Source organism: Leptosomus discolor, chromosome 2, assembly GCF_034619465.1.
Source record: "Leptosomus discolor isolate bLepDis1 chromosome 2, bLepDis1.hap2, whole genome shotgun sequence".
Taxonomy (NCBI): Eukaryota; Metazoa; Chordata; class Aves; order Leptosomiformes; family Leptosomidae; genus Leptosomus; species Leptosomus discolor.
The window spans coordinates 59,372,373-59,397,481 of NC_141392.1; the positions used below are offsets into that span (position 1 = coordinate 59,372,373).

The 25,109-nt window shown below is 42.9% G+C and overlaps 1 protein-coding gene across 1 annotated transcript; it reads right to left on the reverse strand.

Moving 5' to 3' along the window:
• Window positions 1-1,353: 1,353 nt before the first annotated feature.
• TMEM242 (transmembrane protein 242) lies at window positions 1,354-24,896 on the reverse strand. The gene is made up of 4 exons (XM_086461138.1): window positions 24,761-24,896; window positions 22,575-22,675; window positions 17,178-17,315; window positions 1,354-2,583 (listed from the first exon to the last, which is right to left on the reverse strand). Exons 1-4 carry the CDS (start codon window positions 24,894-24,896, stop codon window positions 2,485-2,487), a joined length of 474 nt encoding a protein of 157 aa, XP_086317264.1. The 3' UTR covers window positions 1,354-2,484.
• Window positions 24,897-25,109: the final 213 nt, after the last annotated feature.

The window sequence follows — 25,109 nt, forward strand, 5'->3', positions numbered from 1 at the left end:
CCTAATTTTATTCGCTCAGTTGCAAAAAGGTACACACGCTATGGTATCTAGCTCCTATTGGTGTACTAGGTACTTTTCCACGCTATTTGTTCAGGGTCTTGTTGTGGTTTCTAGTAGCTCTTTGCCAAATCTTTTCATAAAGAGAGAAAATGAACCATCACAACACCAGCAGAGTGTTCACCAAGTGAAAAGAGCTGCACAGTGCAACAAAAAAAATTCAAGATCTCCCACGTTTTCCATGTGGATTGAGACTTGATTTACTCTTCCGTTATGTTTGCATTCTTCTACGTAAACTTTTATCTAAAGAAAACCCATTTCCAGCCAAAAGCACAGAATAAATCTTGGAATAAGATGATCTATGAATTCCTCTCTCTTTGGAAGATGTTTTATGTTCAGTCTTATACCTCAACATGGATTTACTCCATCGCTCTGTACCCGCCCTGTGTGATTCTATTCTAAAGGTTTCTGGCTGTGTATTTCACTGTTGGGATTTCGGAAGAGCATCATCTGGTATGTCCATGTAACTGGGCATCTCCAGATTTCATTCACCCTAGCTGTCATAAGGGAATTTTGTTATAGTACAGTTACTATCACCAGGAAGGACAGCTCTCTGGCGCCAGGACTAGCACTTGTCTAGTCCTCAGAGCTCTAAAGCACGGGAAAACCACTTGTATTTCTGAGTTTCTCCTGAGCTGTGTTCTCATGCAGCCACCATGCCGACGGGAGGTAAGCAAGGGTAGAGCGGCTCGTTTCACACGCAGCCAGCAGGTAGGTCAGGTCGGAAGCTTTGTACAATTCCAAGAGCAGCCATTCATCTCAGTGCACTGCAAGTCACCCTCTGGCCGGTCCTGTCTTTCTCCACTGACTGCAGGGAACTCTGGATGACTGATTCAGGTGAGTTACTTAATCCAGACAAAGACAGATGACCCGAATCCCACCTTAGAAACCAAAGGCAAGCAACCTTAAGGACTCCGTGCGATTTGCATTTATTTAGCTCAGTTTAGTACCTGACCAATTTTAACAATGTGGCTACTTGTTAAGCTCGGTGACTTCAGCACTAATACACGCAGGCAACACCAGTATCACCATGCACACGGACTAACAGAAACATGAAAACGGTACCATTTTTCACGTGCATATGATGGCAGTATTCACCACCATGTATCTAATATTGGATTACAAGCATCAAACTATGCAAAAGATGTCAACTATTACACTTCAATTGCCTTAAAGATACTATTTTAGTGCTGTCATGTTTCATGGGAAAACCATACTTTTCCATTATTCATCTGACATTTAAAGCTTTTTTTTTAAAGCTCTTCCCTAGGAATGTAAAGACATCACAAAAGACAGGTTTTAAGTGGACTTTATTAAATCTGACAACTGACTAATTGGACTGTGCGCAATTAATAAAAAAATGTGGTAATTGAGCATTCAGCAAAGGATTGTTCACTGATAGCATTTATTTATTTCTGCATTTTTACAGATCTACAGTTCTGCAAATACAATGTTTGAGTAAGACATCATTCTTCCTAGCTTGCACCCACACTTCATGAGATTACTGCAGTGTGGAAAATGTCACATTGCTTCTTCTCCTGGTAGAAGAGCCACAGAAACCACTGAAATACAAAAAAACCCTAGCCCTGCCCATACACTTCCTTAGCCAAAAATACTTGTGTTGGACAGACTAGGTGTCTCACTGTTTTATACCTTTTTTCACTTACAACTTAAATTGCTATACAAATATAGTAGAGACTTTTATGCAAACTACCAGATTCACTGCCGTGGGATCCAATAAAAAAAGCTAACGCTGAGAAAACACCGCACTCTGTAGAGATCTCTTCTGATGCTCTACAGAGGAGCTCAGTAGGTTACTACTTGCATATTGAATGTTTTAAACTTTCCCTTCAGACGTACAAAAATAGTACATTTTAGATACTTTCTCTATTGCAAATTTAAGTATCTCCTTTATTTTTAGAAAATCACCCTGTATCCTTTACCTTCAGGCTCAGTAAAAGATCTGTTATAATTGGCTTGATGGTTGTATTCCTAAGGGGACGTGTAAATGTCACTGACAGTACTCTTCTTTGCTTCCCAGAGAAATTTCCTAAAATTCCTCTGAAGACGTGGGGTGGGTAAGAGCTTCTTAGGGTTTTGTTCTTGCATTTAATGCTGAAGATTGGTTTCTTCTTTAAGTCTTCGTAAGAGAGAGTCTTTTTTCAAGTTGGATCCAACTTCTCTTGGAGGGTTCATTTCCTCACAAATCAACTATACCAGCGCGCTGAAAAGCACAGTATCAATAGTTCTGCTTTGTTTTGGTTTTAATTCCCTTGCTGCTAGATGTTAACTGGCATCCCCAGGTCCAGTGAACTCAGGCAGTAACTTGCTCAGTCTGTTTTCTTCCCTGTTTTTCAGATGGGACACTTCTGCTGCTTCCGCTCCTGCTCTTGCTGAAAGAGACATCTCCAAACGGCTCTGAGTCTTTCACTTGGATTTAAGTAAGTCCGCCCATTCAACAGTGGACTCACTATTCTTAGGAATTGCTGGAAACATTGACTGCATTTTAGTTTGGAATTCTTTCATCTATAAATGAGATTAAAAAAATAAAATCAGTTAACTGTTAATAAGGAGCAAACAAAGTGGCACCATGAACCCTGGGCTTATTCCACAAAATAAGCTGCATGAGGTAAAGAACAGGTAAAAAGAGTTTAAAAATAATGGAAAATTAAGACTTTCCTTCAAATTATGGTGGTTCAATTAACAAAGTGAAAAAAGTATGAAAGGACCCACAACAATCGCCCCTTCTAAAGCACGACTCTGGGGTGCCTGATTTGGACCACTTGCCTGAATGATTCACTACTGTTACATGAACTGCTACACACACACACACACACACACACATTTAAAACGTTTTCCCTTGGAGGAAAATGACTTCCATAGAATGTGCTCGTATTTTGACTGCAGGGCCTTTTTCTACACTTGTAATGGAGTAAAGGCCCAATGGTCTGCTCACGTATTTTAAAATAAGGATTAAAGAAAAAATACTGGTCAGCTCTGACAGTTTAGGTTTATCCCACCATATAGATACATGTGAGAAAACAAAGTCTCATTCAAATGTATACGTTTGTAGGAAGGAAAACAAGATTCATAACGATATCTAGGACTAAGCTTTTTTTCCCCACTGTTAAATTAAAATGCTGTGAAAGAGGAAGTCTGCTAGTTCTATATTCTGTGTATCAATACATTAATACCAATTGTCAAATCTATATTTATGATAACTATTTCATCACCAATGCCTGGTTCAATAGGCAGGCCAGAACTGAAATTTAATTTCTTTAAAAATCACTTCTGTTCGAAGACAATACTTAGAATTAGCAGGTTTCTTTCTTCCAAGATTTTTACGTATATTTTTATATAACACATGCTTTTAAAGGATAGGCATGGAAAAATCAAACCAGTGAAAATCCTGTTACACAAACAGCAGGATATAAAGGGGAAGTTTTGGACTGCTATTTTTAGGAAGCTCTGCAGAACCTATGACATTCATGCAGAGAAGACAGGATGTGGTATTCGAGCACTGGATACAATGACCTCTTGAAGACCAAATGCTGTCTCAGGCAGCATGTCCCATGGAGAGGTTCCAGGAAATCTAGATATTCTCAACAGCCACACAGGCATCTGCTCCAACATGCCCACATTTTGTGTTTTACAGGTCATCAGTTTTTTTACAAGTACCTTTGGGCCATTTCCTGTTCAAGTCCTTCTGCATATGAATAATTCCGACAAAAGAACTGGTACTTCTTTAGCGCAATGTTGCTGGAATGCAATTATTCAAGTTACAGCTGATACAAAGAATGAAACAATTTACAAAGAAATTGCCCTTCCTTTACTAAGACAATAACTAACTATGATGGATGAAAGTATTTTAGAACTCAAGTTTTTGTGTAAAAATGCAGGGGCACTGCTAATCAAATAAAAATACATGTTACATGAAGTAGGAGGAAAATCCAGAGCCAAATTATCGGTTTTGTTTTCTCCTGATTGTGTTCTTACATAAAAACTAACTCGCTGTCTGCTTTATATTTTATTCTGATCCCACAGCTGTTTTAATTACTCGTTCTTGGTTTTTAAAAATCTTGGCAAACACCCACAACTGTTCCTAAACTAATATTTTTCCTTCTTATTTAAAACTGAAAAGCACTCACAGACAGCTAGTATTTCCAAGAATAAGAAACGCCAGTATCAGAGCTGACGTAGGGGAACAGCCCAAATAACATTAAGCAATTGCTGACAAATACAAGTATTTACAGTAGGAAATGCTTTAGGAGCTTTGGCTGAGCTGTTTTTCCCAGTCCTCTGTAATTAAGTTCTCCGATGTGCAGAAAGTATTCAATTTACTTAACTTTTTTAACTTCCTAAAGAGTGAACGAACGCTTCTACTCTTTCATCTCACTGGAAGTATTATATGGGTGTTTGGTGACACCGGAACAGTCAGATCCTAACCTGATGTAAACTGCTGCAGCTCAGTCGGTGTAACTGGAAATAAAACATTTTATACCAGCTAATGATCTGGTGTAACGTGGACTCTTCGGCTGTTCCTACATTCAGATTTCTAAATTTCTTTTAGTGTCAAATTTAAATGACGCACTCCTAAGCCCTACAGGATACCTCTTGTTACTCCACTGAAGACACACAAACCCAAAGGAAAACTAAAAGCAATTATATAAAGCCTGCAAAAAGAGGATGATGGGTGGGGGAGCCATTCAGGAAACTACAGTGCTTTCTTGCTCTTAACAGCTACCTTATAATTACTGACATGCCAAACCCTAACCCTCGAGCGCAAAAAGCAACCTTCGTCTAGGAAATAAAACACTATAGCTCTGTTCTGAAAGAAAAAAATATATTTATTTAGAAAGCACTAACACTGCTAGCAGCTGCAGATTTAAGAATATTCAGATTTTTCTCCCCTCAGAACACTAATTTATGTTCTGCAGGTAAAAGCAACTCATTCCCTCGAAAAGCAAATTTTCCTTAACATGTGGACCAAATCTGAAATACTCAACAACTTTCTTTTGCTTTTAAGGCTCCCTGAGAAACTTCCTCAGCCTCGTCTTCTCAGATTTTGACGCTCACGTGTAAAACCACTCTGCAAGTGATGCCAGACTCAATGTCTCATTTAGCACTCCCTCTCTTGCCAGCATCCATGCCCTTTTCCCCAAGCCCGCTCTGCACAAAAATAGGTTTTCATTGCAATTCACAACTTTGACGATGTTTTATATTTTTCCACAAACTTTCTTCCTTCGTGATTTCTGGACAGTGAGCTATTTTAATAAATCATAATGCCAAGCTGATCACCACTGTGCACGGTCTTCTCAATGTCACACTTCAGGCTGTCAGCTATGTAAGAGGGACGTTCTCCACAGTGACTGGCATGGGCCTCACTAATACCTAAGTCCTCACAGGATGGCTACACGGGGCCAATGTCTTCACAATACAACTGTCACAACTACTAACTCTTACTAGAAGCTTTCACTTCTACACAACTCTGAAGACACCCCACCCTATTATTTTGCTCCGTAACAGTTTTTCAGTTCTCACCAACAATACATTAAACAACATAATTAGTACTAGTCACAGACGTCTGTTTTCCCCGTCCCCCTCTCCTCCCAGTAAGAAAGTGCAGCACAGTATTTCATTAGGGCTTTGATCTGGACTTCTAAGGTATCTCCCCTTTCTCTCCTGTTCCACTAACAGCACCAGCTTCCGAGGTTTTTTCCTCCATTTCCACATTTGTGCTTGTTGCTAACCCGAATGTACTTCCAGCCTCAGGGTTGGTTTTGCTTGCATTTGGTTGACAGTATCATACCAGGCCCACTGCAGCTTCAGTGGATCCTTGTAGTGAAGGTAAAATCTGTTCGCTAAACGTGTAAATTAGCTGACCTCCAGTGAGCTGGGCTTACCAGTGCCCCGGCACCTCCTCCACTGTGGTGAGCTTCTCGTGAAGATGATGAATCTAGCTTTATTTTCTATCAATACCGCACACTTGAGGTGCAAGAACTGGGATCCTGTCTTTACCTGCTTTACCCCCAGGGGACAAGCACACTTCTTGATGAGGGAAAAGCTGCAATTAGGACTCAGTGTCTTGCCTTGCCTTTTCTTTTTAGCAGGCATGCCAGTCGGGAGGTCTCTTCTCCCCTCTCCCTTCCTGGAAATCTCCTCCTGTATTTCCTCCAGATTCCAGAGGTCAGTGGTCACAAATCAGAACGCATTCATTTCACTATGAAAGCTAATGTGCTATGCAGTGCTATGTACTAAGTTTTGGAATGTTTTGAAATAATTCACTGAAATGGCTGCCTCTTTATTATGTCAGCCACGCTGACACTGGGGTACTCGGTTCAACTGTGAGAACATCTTCAATTAATAGTGCAGTAAACTGAGCACTAAGACCTGGATGCATTTTACCTCTTCCTGTTGCCTTCAGTATCACAGGCCACTCTCACAGCTGCTGCTTCTGAACCTAGTGGTACACGAACCATTTGTAACACATTTCTTGATTTAACATTCCAGCATGCTCCGTTCCTGGAGGCAACTCTCTGAAGTGAATTTCACTCAAGTGAATGTTATTTTTTTATCACAGATATTGCAAAGCTTGATGCTGTTTTTTCCTGCCAAATAAATTACAGTAACGGTTCCACCTCTGACTGTCAGGCTTCTTTCTAAAAGGGTATCATCTACCTTACTGCATTAAATAATCTGTAATAGCTACAGATCACTGTTATTTTCGTATCTTAACCTAATGATCCTGCCTCAGGTGGCAAAAATATGGGGGCCTAAAAGCATCTTCCATTTAATAATCTCTTTTTAATGTACATCGTTGACAGAATGTCACGCAAAAATTGGGATAGCACTATTACTGAGAGCACTTATGTGGCCGTTCATATTAAAATGAATGGAAGAGGGGCTAAAAGAGTCTATTTGAATCCTAGAATGAAAGTTTTACAAAGAAATGTTCTCTTTAATGTCTGACACTCATAATAGCCCAACCCAGATTCTAGGAATTATTAGTTTCCTATTTTAGTACTTGTACCAGTAAGAACTGCTTACGTTAGCTTCCAAGTGAAATGAGGTTAGATGCCCTGAACTGGAATATTGACTGGCAGCAGAATACAGCTTATACATGCCCTGTGTTCTCCTCAGCCACCTTCCATTTCACAAGGCATGAAGATGAGACGGGCTGCCCTGGATTTAAAAGCATCAGAGAGGATTGTTCTTGACACCTTTTCCCAAATCTTAAAATGACTGCTGGTGCCCTTGTTAGCAAACGATTACCAAGGTCCGCATACAGAAATAGCAAGTTATTTGTAGAAAACGAGAAGTGCTGAGCCCTTACAGCACCCGAAGAGCAGAGCAGACAGCCTCCTGGCTGAAGGTGATTCTCTGATCCTCGGTGCAAAATGGGGCACTCACTGCAGGTCAGTCATCCTGTGCCCATTTGCATGCTGACCTCTAAAACAAGCATGGAAAATAAGGCCCGGGTTCATACTCTGCGATCTCACACTTCATTGGCAAAGGCACTATGAAGGTTCAGACTATTCAGAACTACGGGCCTAAGAAAACAGCCCTCAGAGGGTCAATCCTGGCAGTACACGTCCTAATATTTAACCATCTCATACCGCACCGTCATAGTACATTGTTTACAACCTGTTTGCTGAGGCCAGTGTTCCAGGCTTGCACAGAGAAAAGCAGCAGTAGAATTTTGTTAAACCATTTAGAGAAGTTAAGAGCTCGTATTAACCCTCTGTCCCATGGAGACTTATACACATGCTTAACCTTATGCAGTGTTAAATACTTTCTTTGAAATAAGAGGGCCATTGACAACGCCTAAAATTAAACAAATGTATAGACGTATTTTTCCAGAAACCTGTTCCTACAAATCCTGCATAGTCGGGTAAAACGTGTCCTGTGCTTTTTAAAAGAAAAATAACATGAAAATAACCTGTGAGCTTTACAGGGAGAGGATCGTCACTATTTATAGCAAAGACGTTGCAGTTCCCAAACCTTTATATATACGTAGTAGCCTCCCATGGCTGCCACGTATTCTGTCTCAAATTACTGGTGAACTACGAAGAGCTGTCAGGTCACAAGCGTCAGGCTGTTTCTCTTCCAATGACTGGATCACACGAAGAGAGAAAACACGTGAAATACTTTCCTCGTGCTACTTTTCCAAGTGTGCAGCAGCCGTGTTACTCACAAGCGAATGCGTGTCACAAATGAGAAGATAGCTGGTCTACATCACAAACGTGTTTTACGAGCCCCACTTTGCCTGGTTTAATTTCTGTGTGAAAGTCACCTCGCTCCCAAAAGTGGGATTGTTAACTGCTAGCCTGAAAGTATCTTTCTATATATGTATCATAAAAGGAAGAAGGTGCCATTCCAGTCGAAAAGCCTAAGGAAAGCGAAACTGTTCTGCTTTAAGGCTAGATTATTTTGAATACAAAAAAAAGGAAGTGAATAGCTAATTATGCTCAATGGAAAAGACAGCTATTAATTTATATACACTAAGGCAGTAATTCTGTAACCCACAATCTGAAAAAAAAAAAAAAAGTAACTTTCTTAGGTTCAGAGATACAGGAGTAGCTTTAAAATTTTCTAATTTCCATATTGATCTTTCTGAAATGAAATGCCAAGGACTTAAGTTTTTGTAATATAAGATATCTCAAAGTAGATTAAGTCGGTGTCTCATTCTCAAGCCTATTCTCATTGATTTCAGTGACGCTGCATCAGGCTTTGAAATAAAAGTAACCGTACAAAGTTTGGATTATACCATCCTGCTGCAAAAGGCTTTCATGCCATGGAGAAAAATGGAGCGAAATACTTTTGAAATCACTGAGGAACATGCCATTTATTTCTGCAGAATCTTACTTTCAAATCCGGGTGCCTGGAAAAGACATCCACATGATTAGTCTATTATGGTGTATTAGTCATTGCTCCTTAGTCACCCTGGGCAATTTTAAATATTAACATTAAAGTAATTTAAAATTGAAAATAGTTAAATATCTAAATGTATAAAGCAAGTTGGTTAATGGACCCAAAATCTCAGGACGAGTGTCCCAAGTCTATAAGCTCTTCTCTGCTGCAATTTGCAATTTTGAATTAAAGCCATGAATTGTCTGCAAGCAGGCACTTCCTGAAAAGGGCAACCTGCGTGATTTTTCTTTTTTTTTCCTCTGTAGGTCCAGGAATTAATATGTACCACCCACAAGTGAGATTCGTGGCTGGGAAAAGAGCCAGCATGAACCCAAAACTCTTCAGTGATACATAAGCCTTGGTGCCATGCCCAGGGCCGAATTCCACAGGGGAAACCTGTCGGAGCCACTGTGACACCCAGAGCCAGGCAGGGACAGCTGGGCACCCCCAGGCAGCAGAGCAAGCTGGGTCTTGGACCAGAGAAGGGCAAGACAAGCACGGCCATACCACCACGCTTAACGAAGCACAGGAAGAACCCATGGGACCAAGGTATAGCACAAGTAATTTGCACCTATCAGATAAGCTTTTATTCAGACTTTAGTTGTACACGTACAGCTCACAGTTACGAGCGGCCGAGAAGTGGATCAACCCACTCATCCACTTACGGCAACGCGGAACCGCTCCGCAGAGGCAATGTCAGACCACAGGCTGAACGTGGGTTTATCTGTTCCAGCTTCGTAACAGGCTGGTGGCAGCGAACAGCTACGAGTCTCTCCCAAGACACAGCAGAGTAATTCCTCAGGACAGCTACAGCCTTCCCATATCCTTGCAACACTCACTCACAGCTGTCCCTATTCATAAACCAGATGTAGCAGCTTTCCAGTAGGAAAACGATGATCTTACTCCTTGAGTAAGCATTCTGCCGTATCAAGTATACAGGGAAGTTCATAGGTCACTTCTTTTCTTCCTTTACATCTTGGATAAAATATTAGCAGTACATATGTGTGGAGGCAAGTCTTCTCCACACCAAACTAATTAGGTGATATAAGCAGTACAGAAAAACCCTGTATAAACAAGAGGAGGAAGTGCTAACTTGTACTAGCACTCCACCTTCTAAGAGCTTGAATTTAAATAAATATTGAGGACACAAAAGAACATTAAAAAAATAGGCAGATTTGATTTATACTGAAATACATGAACATGAAATAGCAAGGAAAATATATGTTATTACTGTGCAATCAAACATATGCGTGATAAGGAATAGAAACCTCATGAATAATACTTGGGTGAGGATTAAATATAACCATAATTAAAAACTACTAACAACAAAAAAATCTATGAATGACTTTAGGATGAGTCTAAAACGAATCTAGGAGATACACTGCTTTAATAGCAACATTTGTTCATTTATGAAATAGCGTAAGAACTTCAGCCACTGCAATATGCCTAAACCTGGCTGAGACCTATAGACCTAAGCGCTATTTACAGATGTCAAACCCAGTAACTTTTGAAGACTACGTCTCCACGTTCTCTTTTTATTTTTTAAAGTCATTCACCCTTAAAGCCAACACACTCCTTCGTATTAATACTGTTCCTGTACCTATAGTCTCACAAAATTATATCTAGTAGCTCTCAAAATAACCAGGGGGGTGTTGTTATTTTTATGCTTAAAACGGTGATTTAGAGGTTAGATTTCCTCTAGAGAAAAGCAGCCCGCCTAGGAAGTGTCCTTACCAACAAAACCATGGCAAGTATATATCCTCTGTATTGCTTTAATTGTTTCAGATGTCTCTTTACAGCTGTGCAATTGTTTTAGACTGTTAATATTTCACAGGTTAAGATCAATGAAAACCAGGATATTTCATCAGGAGTCACCATAAAAATGATAAACTACTATTTTATAACTATATTAGTCACCAATTGCTAGGCAATTCTTCTCACTATTTTTCCAGCTTTCCATGGAACAGATGTGGAAGCAACAATCAGAATCTCACAAACCTACATATGACTCGTTCTGGCCCTTCTCCTATGGGAGAAAGCGTGCTTTTATTGCTGAGGAAATAAAACCTAATTTATTGAGGGCATGACGAGCAAAAGGGCTTTTAAAGCCTAATTTATCTTGTTTGTTAATTGTCGTATGCTTCGGTCTACAAGGGCTGAGGGTATTCTCCTGCTTTTAAAAGAAGGCTCATCATCGCTGACAGTTTAAAAAAAAAAAAAAAAAAAAGAACATCAGGCATTTCTAGGCAGCATTCACAGGTATGTTTTAATACCTGCCAAGTATTCCATAGCTGCAGGTTTAATTAATAACAAAAACTTTTATTTAAAGAACAGGTTTACAACTCAACTGTAACTGTACACTTCTAGAATAGGCAAATAAAATGAGAAAGATTTAATTTTTGGAAACCTCCACAAAAATATTTGTTTAGGTTAACTGTAACAAAGACGTTTCAAGATAATTTTGAATGGTTTACTTCTAAAAATTTTTTACTGAGTGAACCACCACTTATTCTTCAATTGAAAATTTAAAACTTCATTACTCATTTCATATGGAAGATGTTAAAATGTTTCAACTACTATTCAACTGTAAGAAAATTCAAATGATACACTGGCCAAACCCATTCTTTTCTATGTAATTTATTTCAATACCTCTGTGTTTTGCATCAAAAAAGTCAGCCTGCTGCACCAGGAGCGGGCAGCTACAGGGTTCTGAGGCTGCAAGCTCAAAACCCTGTAAGATAATGCCATGATCTGGAAGTTGTTAAATTATCAAACATGCTTGTTAAAAAAGGTGGTGCCGTTTGGTTTCAAGCCAGGTGTCAATTATTAAGCTTGTGTTTGACATCGCACATGTCCTTCTATCTTGCAAAATGCCTCGGAGAGGAAGGCTGTGCGTGTGCTGGATGAGCCCTGGGTTCAGATCAGGAGTGCTCTTTGGGAACAAATCTCCCAGTTGACCGTGCTTACTGGGCATGACTTTGTGTACTGCCGAGCAGTCTCAAAATGCATGAACTGGGTTTCTTTAGGGTGACACAAAACTGAAGAAGCATTCTAGGAGCACATGTAACATACTCCAACTGCAGACAGGCCTCCAAGCCATGGGGCAAGGCCAGAGTCAGTCTAAATTTTAAAAATCCCCTGGAATGGTTGTAGATGTCAGGCCCTCAGCCCCCAATTGCTTCACTACCCCAATGCTGCTGGTCACTGATACTTGCTAATATAGACAGAACTTCTATGCCCGGAGATAATCAAAGGTGGACTGACTTTAAATATTTTCCTATGAGATTGCAGGAAGCAAGTTAAAAAAGTCTGACTGTTACTGACAGCTGGTTATTTTCTGCAAGAGGTACAATATAAAACTAGATAACCGCCATCTCCTACGTTTTGAAAATAAAGATTTCTCTTTCACATTATTGAAAAATGGAACTTAAACCATGATGAAACCAAGTCCTCACTGATCTGTTACTTCTCTGTTTAGGAATAAGAATGGGATGGAATCAAGTAGGGTTTACTACTTACCAGCCTGTCCTCAGATTGCAATAGTGGTAACTGCAGTCAGGGGATATTAACAACCCAACCTGAGACAGCGTCAAATCTTTCATATCCCTTACTAAGATATAAAGATCAGTTACTTACTATCACCCTTGGGTTTTCACGCTGGCATAAAAAGTAGCAGACTGTAAAGCTACAGGAAACCACCTTTAACAATAAAGCCATTTAAGAGCTGGAAGCAGGCATTGTCACAGCACTGTTTTAAGAACCAGTAAACCACAAAGATTAAATAAAAATCTGGTATCACCAAAGCTGGTCCATCACCTCAGCGTCTGGAACAGATCTTAGCAACGACTCGCTTCTACTGCCAACACAGGCTGTCTCAGAAGGCATAAAGACGAGGCATCCTGACCTGTGGCTTCAGTCTCCTTCCACGACACAAGCTGCCGAGCCACCGCAGCGCTCCTTCGGAACGATGGACACAGAGCAATGACAGCGATCACAGCTCATCGAGGAGATACTGTGCCAGTCTGCGCTCGTCCTTTCATCTCTGACTTTGCAAGCGATGGCAAGATAATTCAACAGTCACAAAGCTCAGGGTAGTCCACAATTTTATCCATCACCTATTGTCCCGTCAGTAGTTTATGCTCATGGGAAACACATCCCCAACCACTAAACACCACAGCATTTTGGCAACGACACCCAGCGAAGGTGCCCCTCTGGGCTCTGACTAACAGCAGTGCTGTCTGCCACCACTGCGCCGCTCGGTTAACGACCCGGGTCGTTAATGAGGCAATTAAACACGCTTGTTGCCTCAGCAGAAAACTAAACTGGGTGGCGGAGACACCCCTGGCCCTCCTCGCCATGCCCAGAGCAGGCAGCGCACCGGGGGCAGCACAGTGGAGGCCCTCCCCGCCAGCTAAAACCCCCGAAACCAAAGCAGCACCTCGCTGGTTTAGTTGCGCCCTCCCAGGTGTGCGGGCGGTGCTCACCCCCTTCTCCTGCAAGCGCCAAGGGATTTACAGCGGGTGCGTCCTCGTAAGGGTTGGGACAACTCAGTCCCACCGATCGAAAGGTCCATCGTTTCAAACCGGCGCAGCGCTAGCGTGAGCAGAGTTCGAAGCACAAAGAGCACTGAGCACATCTTTCGCTGCACTTCTCCAAACCCACCGATGAGCTCTGCTCTCCTCCTCCTCCTCCTCCTGCAAAGCCCCAAACCCACCAATGAGCTCTGATCTCCTCCTCCTGTAAAGCCAGCCCAAGCTCCGGTCTGCATGAGCTTCGTCTGTCTCCACAGGCTGGCCAGTCAGGACTGGAACTGCTCAATAGCTTTCCTGGCCAAACCAGCTACTCCTCAAGATCTCCTAGCTCTCTTACTCCTTTCAGTGTGATCCCTGCCAACCCACCAAGTCTGATTTTCCACTGTGGCTTCCTGTACTTTACTCCTGGAGATGACATGAGGCATTAAACAACACTCAGTCTTACTTGATCCGGAACTCCCTGCCAAGCTGCAAGTGAAGGTCAGTCCTTGACTCACTGAGATCCCACCACAACAGTCGCAGGGACAGAGCTGGCAATGGATGGGAGAAAGCACTGGAGCTGATGTACTCCTGCGTGTGACAGAAGCAGCTTTCTTGTTTGCTGAATGAAACACCTGCAGTGCTTACCATCACAATTTTATTATCCTTAACAATTTAATATCGAGAGAAACAATTTAATATCAAGAAACTGTACTACCCGTCAGTAGTGTTACCAATATTACCAGTAGCTCTTAAACAAATGAAGCCGCTGCCCAGCAGGGCCAGATCAGTAATCAGCAGGTCCCCAAGGCAGCTGGTTACTGTTAAAGGCAGTAAGGTGAAGAGGCTGGGCAGAACCTCTTCTCTTTGTTCAGCTGCCAAACCTTCAGTAAAGTTCACACAGATTCCTGGCATCAAAATGAGCCAAGTGTCCCCTTGGGTCACATATAGTATAGCACTTTCAGAGGCTAAAGTCTGCCTTAAGTTAGCAGCTTTCAAATATTTTCAAACCTACTCGGTGCCAGGTTTGAAATTGTAACTTGAACTTCTACGGGTATTGGGAACCTGCACGTACTACACAGCACCTGAACTTGCGGTACTCAACCACACTGAAGACTCAAGACATTTTTATTCAGGCAAATCTGTAAGAGCCTCTTATTAAAATGTTTAACTGAAATTAAAATGTTAATTTGAAAACATTGAGCTTACTGTAAAATACATAGTCTCTTCCATGGTCTGAACTGTTTATGTACAAGGAAACTTTATTTCACTCAGTGATAACTTCAGTAAATACTTTCCCACACATAAAAAGTTATTTTTGTGGCTATCTAGTAATTATTAGACACAACATATGCATCTGATATGTGTTCTTAAAAATCAGCATTTTAACTGACTGACTGTTAATCTATTATATCTTCTTACATGACAGCAATTAAAAATTTTCAAAAGTATCATGTTCCCCTGAAATGGGAAAACAAATAAAATAAACAGGCCCTTCTTAAAACGAGCATATGTTTAAGGGTCTGGAAATAGTAATGTGCCAGCCAGCTTATAACCCTTACTTAATTTCAGCTGTTCAGGAAGATGATATTTAAGCAGAAAAATAACGTCTTTCAAAGTCAGTGTTTGCTCCCAAGTGTTATGTTAAAGCAGTATGTAAGAAGTGTCAACAACAATCAAAAAAATCAAAGATGACTTATTCTAGAAGTATATTTTTAATGCTAATGAACCTCTTTGGTCAGAATATTTCATTTTTAACATACTTCTGCTTCTGCACCTCCAGCAATTTTAAACATATATACATTTGATTTTAACAGTTCTACAGTAAAACAGGAAAAAAATGTGTGACAGGAAATTCACAAATTGCTGATTTCTGATTCTGCAATAACGAGTAGCACTATTGTACGCGTTTTCTTCCTGCAGTGGGAATTTAAAACTCTATAGTGAATGCAATAAACATGTCAGCAGAGAGAGCGAGCTGTTCAAAATCATGTGCTGGCACAGACTCTTGACAGAAATCTGCTTCCTTCAGTACCTGCAGTTCTCCCCATGCACTACGGTGAAACGGGAGCACTCCACAACAGAAACCAATACCAACAGGCGTTTGCAAGAGCCTCTTAAAATACAGTTTCCCGCGCCTCCTTTCAACACTGACACAACACAGAACATTTTGAGGTGCACCTTTCTGACTAGGAACGCTCAACGAGTCCCCGCGATGCTCTGCAGTGTCCTGTATGCCCCCGACACAAGAGCCACGCTGTCAGGTGGCATGAAGCCTCCCTCAGACTCTGACATGTCCTGGGGCTTGACCATCTCAAGCTTATGTGGATGTTCCCTGTCAGCCAGTCTCAAGGAAAGCAGCCTCACAGGGAAACCAGGCAACTGTGGGTCTAGCCCAGTACTTCCCAGGGAGGTAAAAATTAAGCTTACTGAGAAAAAAGTTAACAAGAACTGCAGACGAGGGTCAGGTTCTGCTGTCCTTTGGCAGGATCAGAAATACCCCGACAGAATGAAAGTAAGAATCGGCAGCACAGTGCGAAATGAATCCTTTTGGCTGACGATATAACTGGCAGTAAACGGGGTGGACTGTGGCAGCTCAGCATGCACAGTACAAACTGGTACTCCCGCTGTTCTTCCGCTTCTCTGCGATTCCACTACAGCCTCACAAGGAGGACCTGAGTTTAAACAAAATGTGTTGTAGCTGCCTCCTCTGTCCTGCTATGCTTTTTTAGTGTTCTGCCTTCCTTTACTGGAATCCTCACTGGAAATCAAGGAATAAGGGAACGTGTACTGCTGTATGTTGGGACCCAAATGGTGACCTAAAGGACACATCAGCAGAGTAGACAAGAAGTGAGAACTTGAATAAAGATATTAATGACAACAGTAGTGGGATGTTTTAGTTTTGGGAGATGCTTTGCTGAATATACCAATAATTTGCCATGGAAGGTAAAGGAAGTCTATTCATTCCCAGTCCTAAAGAGGACACAGTTCTGCCAAACTCACAGCTGCAGGGGATTCATGTCACGGCTCATTACTAGGGGCAAACAAAAATGCTTACATGAACTTTACTGTTCACGCTCAGCACCGTGAAACACTGGAACATAAGCAATTTACTAAAGATAGCCTTAGCCTCTTGGGACATACAGATGCTTCCCGAGTTTCTTCGCCTTGATGTGGCATGCCACGGACCACCATTCTATTGCACATGAAACTCAATCTTCTGCCCCCTTGCCCCTTCCAGAAACACACTAGAAAGCAAGCTGGTTTCCTCTCAGTTTTTCTTATGTCCCTAGTGTCCTGATGCAAAAAAATGGAACTTGGACAAATAAACGGCTTGCTCTAAAGATCGGATTCAGGGGGCAGCCTTCAATTCAGTAAGCAAAGGATACAGAAAGTTTGCAGCTACTATTTTTGTCTCTAAATTAGAACACTGGCTCTTTTGTGAAGAATCTGAAACATCTGTGCAAATGAACACAAACAGGAAAAAACTGTTCCTCCCCCAAAATTGTCTCCTCCCACAACATCCCGTTTTTTGCAGCGGTAAAGAACGCCTCCCCCGTGGCACACACGCTGGTTCGTCGCTCTACAGGTGGTGAATGAAGGTGTAACTCCTAGGCTGAAGTAGTGTAGAGATGCCACCCCAAGATGCATTACCCAAGGAAAAACATGGTATTTGAGGGGATCATACTCTCTACTCACACTGTGCACACCCAGAGCCTTCCAGATGGCAAAACTGAGCAATCCAACTCCGCACCATGCGTACAGTGAGCCCCATCCTAGGGCTCGTAAGGCCAGTGATGAACCACTCTCTGGTAATGCAGCGGTGGCAGTAATCCCCTAGAACCAAAGATAAAGCGATCAACACAAAGCGAACAATAATTGGGAAAAAAAAAAAAAAAAAACTAACTAAAAAAGTTAACTTAGTGATCTAGAATTTTTCCTCACTTGCCAGCTGGACTAACGTGGCCACAGAAGCTGTTACGGCTGCCAGCAGACCCCAAGAGCCAAGCAAGGGGGTGGATGAGCTGCCTTCCCACCAGGGGCAGCTTTCCTGGTTGCCAGTACCACCTCTGGATGATTGTTTATTACCCAGAAATGCTGAAGTCAACTGTTTTGCGGGCACAAGAATCTGACACTCAGTTATTCCACCAGTCAAAATATAAAACTGAATCAAAACCAGCCACAAGCTCCTGTGCCAGTGACATCAGAGCATAATCATTGTACGTCACCGATTTTGGTTATGTTTTCTTGGAGGGTACAGGTGGGGAGCAACCACTGGCCTACGGTCTTTATCTGTACTTCTGAAACAGCAGATTAGGAAACTGGAGGAACCCGAGCAGCTTTCAGCTTGACACAGAGAGGGTATAACAACAGTGACGGAGAGACTGATTTTGAGGGGCCGCAACTCTGAAGGAGCTCTGGAAACTATTTAGGAAAACTTTATAAAGAGCAAACAACAACGCACCCCCCCTGCAGAGTTCACCAAGTGGCAACATAGAAAATGTTCTGCAGTCTCCATACTTACCATTTTTGTCAGAAACAAGAGTAGGTGGTTTTAACCACTTGTTAAGATACCGCTGCATAAGAGTCTACCATGAGACATGTCCCAAAAACACAACACACTGTCACTTGGAAAAGCTACCTCATGTCAAGAACAGAGCCTGAGCCATGATGGGATCCCAACCCCAGTGAAACCTTCTCTCTCTCTGCACATAAACACACATTGCAGCTACCAAGGGCATAAGCCACACGCTGGCTGACATCAATCAGTTCACGCCACGCGTGCACCGTTACCCAGCTGTTCTCTCTCACAACGCCCACCTTACTGTGCGTATTTGGGACAGGACAGCTTCAATCTGCGTAGCCCCCAACAGCGGCCATAATCCTCTTGTTCATAGTGGTAAACGTCAGCAAGGGGGTTTTGGCTTTTTTCCCCCAAAGAATCACTGTTCAGTTCTTCACATGGAAACAGATTTCAGACGGTAACTGTTAAAGACTAACATCTATGGTCCTTACACAACTGAACAGTCCCACTTACTGGGCATCTTGGGGAAAAAAAAGTTATTGCTCAGAGGTAAACATACATGAGAGTGCAAGCATACAAATATATTTAATAATTTCATTTATAGTCTAAAATACTGAAAAGTGAAATTAACTTGCAGAAGTATGCAAAAAATTTTCCTCCAAAACATGCCAAACAGCTGCACTGAACTATTCATCACAAAAAGCAGGGAAAAAATCTTTTGTATTCTTGCTTTAAAAAGACTTTGAATTTTAAAAATTATTTTTTAAAAAATGGTTCTCTCTCTTCTTTGATATAATTAAACATATGTAGTAATTATCACTACAGTATTTAGTCAGTGAAACAGCCAGGTTTTTTCACAGGTCAGTGAAAAGAACAGTAGGTTTTTTCCTCTTGGCTTTGTGTTTATTGAAATGTTAAAATGATCCTCAGCATTAACACTTTTCCTCAGGATTTAGCTGCAAGCACAGTTACCCAAGGACAGATACACATTTGCAAAGGGCACAAGCAAAACGTATCTTGATCCTTATTTATTCTGATTTGGACATCCCAAAGTGGAAACTGTTAAGAAAGCAGTGCTCTGTAAGCGGGTGCGTATACACACAAACAGCAGAGATCTCTAGTCACGCTATTTATTACACCAGGTCCTATTATCTCCTTACCATAGCTAATGAACTTGCATTAACTGTTTCAGTAGAGACTGCTTTGAGTAGATTTAAACTGCTGATGATTATTTCTCACATTTCTCCTGCTTCCATAGTCTAACCATGTACAACAACAGGCAGAAAAATTTCTCCCATTTAGAAGATACGAAATTAATGGACAAAAATATCCTCTATACAGAATCTTTAAATAGGAGTCATTATCTGTGAAAATTGCTGGGGAAAAAACAAAAAACCCCCACACTCAAATGCTATTTAAATGCTTGATTGCCCCAGAAAAAGAAAAAAAAAAAGCGGTAAATGGAAATAATTGATCTGGTTCTACTGAGAGCAGGCAAAGAGCACTCGGTCACAGGCTGATTCCTTGGCGTATTAAGTACACGGAGAAGGACTGCTGTAAACAACACAGTCTGCTATATGACTATCAGATATGCTGTTCAGAGCATCAAGAAAGCTGATTAATGAAATGCTAAAAATTTTTAAAAGACAACAGTAGCACAGGAGAAAAGGATGTCACCAACAAAAGAACTTTTTAAGAGAAGTGAATTTTATTCATGAACCCGTTATGCTACACGCAGATTAGATTGTTTTCTCTTCAATACTGCTCCTATATTTTCTTAAAAACAACTCTTTAATTAAAAAACCATGCTATTAAACAATACCTGAGTCTTTCTAAAAACCAGGCCAGGAAAATACAGGGCAGAATTGGCTAATTTGGTTACCAAAATATATGCTTCATATTTATTTTTTTTCTGGAGGATATAAGCAGGAAGTGGGAGAAGGAGAAGTGGCATTGGGTTTTTTTCAGACACAGGCCTCAATCCTGTAACTATCCCCTTGTGGATAACTGTATGTCTGAAAGGAAGCAGTGCCTAAAATAAATGGTGCGCTCAACTGTTTTGGTTGATTGTATTCAGCGTGTTCACTGCTTTGCATGACCTGACCCACTGTAAAATTAAACACCTGGATAAATGCTCGTGAAACACTTACCACAAGGAGGCTACTGCATCTGAGCATTTGATTTTAAAACACCCTCCCCAATCGTTTCTTAACTGAAGGTCTCTGCAGTGGTTCACCACTAAACGGGATTACGTAATCTCAGTTTCGAGCCAATTTGGGCACCAGTCCTACAAACGCTCACATTGCCTTTACCTCACTACCATGGAGGAAGTACAGTAGGTACGGAGCACAGATTTACCTCTTGCCAGTAATGCTGGCGCTACTCTACAAGGGCTTGTTGCTTCCTGAAGTCTGAATGCAGTCAGGAAATCATGATGCTGTGATGCTCCAGTTTCACCTATAAATTGCTATTTTTTTCTCCCATAAAACTATTTTGGTCTGCATTATGTTTGCTTCCCGTTTCTACCTGACTTGCATGCCACCATTTCACTGACACAAAAACTGGCACAAGACAACAAAGATGCTGAAAGAATAGGTCTCGTGCTTCTTCCCAACATCAAGCATCAATTTTCATTCCTTCAGATCTTCCCCAAACTTGTGCCAGCACAGCCACTGCAGCGACGCAGTGAAGGGGATCAGAAGACTGATTTGGACTAAAACTAATGCAGGAAACAAAAAAAAGAGTAGAATTAACCACTGCCAACCCACCAACCCAGTAATACAAGCGTTGGGGCCTTTACAGGGCAAGAATGAACTGGAAGAAACTAAGGCCTGGTCAGATTATTTCTTTCAACAGCAATGTTGGCTGATGTTTGTTTAAAGTACTTGTCAAACTATGGCCTCACCTTAATGTGGATAAAAATAGTATTTAGGCATTGAACCTCTACGAAGTATGCCATCATCTGTAGTTATTCATAGTTACACTTTTGTTATTATACATGACATGTTACTAAAAATTGCAGTAAGTAACTACAAATTTACGCAAGAATGCTACTGCAAAACTGTTTACCTCGTTGGTACCTCAGAGAACCTCCAGACAGTTAAGTCATTCTTAAAGTCTAGCCTTCCCTTTCAAAATTGCTCACCTACAAGTACCTTGACAAAAAAACACCTTTCTGCATTTTGCAGTATTTAAGCTGAGGGGCCCACGAATCACAGATTCTTGCTGGCAAACTGCAGTAATCATTGCACAGATAGCAGCAGATACAGGTTTTGAGCAAAACTCAAAACGGTAGGCGTCACTCGGTGCCATTTCCAGCACATATCAGCACATATATATGCTCGCATGTCAATGCAAGGTCCTCTTGATAAATTTCACATTGGTAACAGGACAGCTCAGACGGCCAAGAATACGCGGAAGCTGGAAAAAATGCAATGCTCAGGAAAAAGGAAGGGTTTTTAAAAAAGGATGTGAAAAGAAAGAAAGAAAGAAAACTTCCTTAATGTAACATATTTCTGTAAGTTGTGAAATACCTTCTCATGGAGCTTTCTATTTTGTCTATTTCAAAAACACCCCTGTATTTGTTGTTGCTGCAAAGGCAACGGATGAGTTATGCCACAGCAACCTACAGAGGAAAAGGGGATGGCAGAGGAAGACCCTCATGCTCTTTGACCACAAAAAGAGATTTTGAGTGATCAGACACAAAGGGTCTGATAGAAAGTGCAATATTTTTTTTCTCTTGATATGCATTGGTACTGAATTACCATTTTAAAAATAAACACAACTGCTCAGTTCTCAGCTCCCAAAAAACATCTGTAATACATGTTGTATTTTAAGAGCTTGGTGGAGATAAGATTGATCAATTTTAAGGGCCTGTTGTTGACATTTTCAGCAGTAACAAAGAATTAGTGAGGAAAAAAAGCATTCTTCAGTTAAATACGCCGTATTTCAGACTAATACACCAACATGGTATAATTGCTAGCTTTGCAGTTTTTTTCCTTCAGAATGCTCAGGTGGATCCTGTCAGTAACTGCACCAGACCAGATTATTTTTGGCCATCAGATCTCATAGTACCAAGCCACCACTCACTCTCATCCTTCCCCTTACACAGCAGGAAGGGAGTGGAGAGCTGAAATTTTGACGAAGTGATTCCACAGCTTCCAGGCTTTCTACCTCCTCATTCCCACACTTACTGCAGTTACCTCACTTCCCAATTCACTGTAGCACTCTGGGGCTGCATGGTGAACCGGATCACGGAGGTGATACAGGCTCGTGACTGACGTGCGTTCACATCACAGAATCAAAACAGACCATCAGTTATATCCCATTATATAGCACTAGTAGGACTCCAGCAGTGCAAGCTTCATATATTTCAAGTACTAAAGTATTCAGCAGTGCCAACTCTGAATTGATTTTTAAATTAATCTTACCCCTATTGACTTCAATTAAGTCTAGTGCTCTTACCATCAACTTTGTACAGTCAAACTCCACATACAACATTTCTGTAAAGTATTTGATGCGTTCTTTTTTCCTGCGTATCGCAGTTGGAAAATAGTTTAAAAGGAACAAACCTTACTAAACCAGTCTGGGTTCTTCTTTTTCGTCATGGCAAGTGTGGTGCCAAAACCTGCTATCATTCCTGCTGTAGCGACAGTACCTAGAAAAATTCCACCTGCCAAGAAAAGTTTAAGAAACAAAAATTAAGATTTTATTTCTTAAAAGAGAAGAAAAAAACCCACCAAACCACAAAACCAAACCTGTTTTGAAAAGAATACCTGAAAAATTAAGATCTGTCAGCACACGCTTAAGGGAAAAGCACAGTTGTGTACATTATTTACATTAACTCAATACAGCAAAAAAGCAAGAAAAAGCATTTTTTAAATTAAAAGCAAGTGCATATATTTTCAAGACACACACACACACAAAAACATTCAAATCCTAGGATGCCTTTTCACAGTACTTCAAAATTTCTCTCTCACCCCAGAGCTAGGCTACTGAAATGGTCTTGTTCTATGGCTATGCCTTACCCTTCCCCAAAAGGAAGATGTAATTTTTGTTGCATCGCTTGTTATTTCAAATGGCCACCTGAAAATCCACCAGTACCTCTGAAGATCATTTCATAAGCAACACTTGTTATTCAGCTTTCTTTGTTTTACGTTCTAATGCTCTATTTAAAAAAAAGAAAACGACACTAGCCGGAAGCTTTCCCAAGCCAGAAAGCATTCCTCGCTTGCCAGTTCTTTCAGAGTGTTTCCAGAGTTACTTGGGGTCCCTTGATCCCTTTTACTTCTTGCATCAAAGTCACATGTAGCCATACCTGCCCCCTTTTAAGAAAAAGGCTTGTTACAAAGACCGAGTGCACTGTACAAAACCATTCGATTCGTATTAAAATTAAAAAACACAGGGGGTTACAAGTTCTTCCTTTGCAACTATTGGTACCAGGCCCGTTCTCCCTTCCCTAATATCAGTTAGGTAAATAAAAAACTGGCCTGAATAGGAAGCAAGAAGCAAAACATGTTTATGTTAGGTCTCACTTTTTAAAAATTAATTATCCTATTAATGGGATGGAGAAGTTTGCTGTACTTGTGTCAACGAAACTATAAAGTACCCCTCTGCCTGGGAGCAAGGAGACCTCACACACTGCCCAAACTTCGCATGCCCACTGCATTTTACATTTCAAGGCGTACTAATCAGTATTTCCCCCATTTCAGAAATAATTGGTCTTACATTAACTTCTCCTCAAAAAGGAGGAGCTCGATGCACGGCCTCCTTGGGAGGGGCAGGAAAGCACCGCAAGGGGCAGGCAACAGGGAAAGGTGCCCCTACACTTTCGTGCTCACAGAGCCGCCGTTCCCCGGTGCCTGCCCGGGGGCACCCCCGACGGCGACCTGCCCGTCTCCCCCGGGACCGGGCAGCCCGGGCCGGTGAGCCCAGGGATTGCGGCCTCCGCTCCGCCAGGGGGCGCGGGGAGCCCGAGCACCCGGAGGGACCGGGCCCGGGCCCGCCAGCTGCAGGTGAGGGTGACTGCGGAGGCGGCGGGCTCTGCTGCGAGGCCCGGCTCCCCCGTCGCCTCAGCGCCCCCGGCGGGGCTCCAGCCCCGGACACTTGCTTGGTTTGCCACGGAACCTCCGCTTGAAGGAATCCGCAGCGCTATCTGTAACCCGGACGAGCCGCCTCTTTCCCCATGGCTCTTACCCCGTTAGGGGCGTCCCCGGCTGCCGTCGCTCGCAGCCCCACACGGCTGAGCTCCTTCAAGTCCCCGCCGCCGTCTCGCTGCGCGACCCCGCTGCGGTCCCCTCCCCTCAGCCCGGGCGGCCTTTGCGGAGGGAGGAAGACGGCTGCCCTCGGCGGCTGCCACCCCCGTCTCGAAGCGGACCCCGCCGCCCCGGGCCACCCGGATCCCACCCCAGTGCCTCGTAGCTCCGCGTCCTGCTCCCGTGCCGGGCGGGCGGCTGAGGGGCGCCGCTGCCGCTGAAGAGGAGGGAAGAGTCGGGCGGCGTTGTAGGGGCTTCCTCGCTGCATCCATAGGCCTTGGCCAAGGTCATCCCTAGCCCCGGGGACGGGAGAGCGGGGCGAGACCTCGGGCTACGGCAAGGCAGCACGGAAACGCCTTTCTCCCGCTGGCCGCCTCCGCCGGCCCCTGCGGCGCGGCTGACCGCGACCAGCGGCACGGCCAGGGCTGGCCACTGGGCTCCCGCACCCGCTGCTGCTGGTCCCTAACCCGTGCGGGCAAAGGAGGGGAGGGGGCTTTCTGCACCTTTGATTAAGAAGAGCTTGTCCTGGGACGGAGCAGGACTGCCGCCCCCCCGGGGCAGGGGCAGCCCGCGCCCGGGGTCCAGCGGAGCCGCCGCCGCTGCCCTCTCCTGGGCGTCCCCGCCGGCAGCCGCCCCCATGGCCCAGGGCGCGGGAGAAGGTGGCGGCGGCGGCGGGCCGCAACCCGGAAGGAAACGGAGCGGGGCTGGGGCACGCAGCCGCCCTTCCTCCTCCTCCTCGTCGGGCGGGGGGAACCCGCTGCCCCGCAGGCCTTGCCCGGCCGCTGCCGCCCCGCAGCGAGGGCGGGGGAGCTGGGGCGCCCTTACCCGAGGAGCGGCTTCCCGGCGGCTGCG

Excerpts from the sequence above, each read along its gene's own strand:
- TMEM242 (XM_086461138.1), bottom strand. The coding sequence starts at position 24,896 with ATGGGGGCGGCTGCCGGCGGGGACGCCCAGGAGAGGGCAGCGGCGGCG. Across the intron at positions 17,316-22,574 it reads ACCCAGACTGGTTTAGTAAG|GGGATTACTGCCACCGCTGC; the intron begins GTTTGTTCCTTT and ends CTTTGGTTCTAG. Across the intron at positions 2,584-17,177 it reads AGGCTCTGGGTGTGCACAGT|ATGAAAGAATTCCAAACTAA; the intron begins GTGAGTAGAGAG and ends TCTCATTTATAG.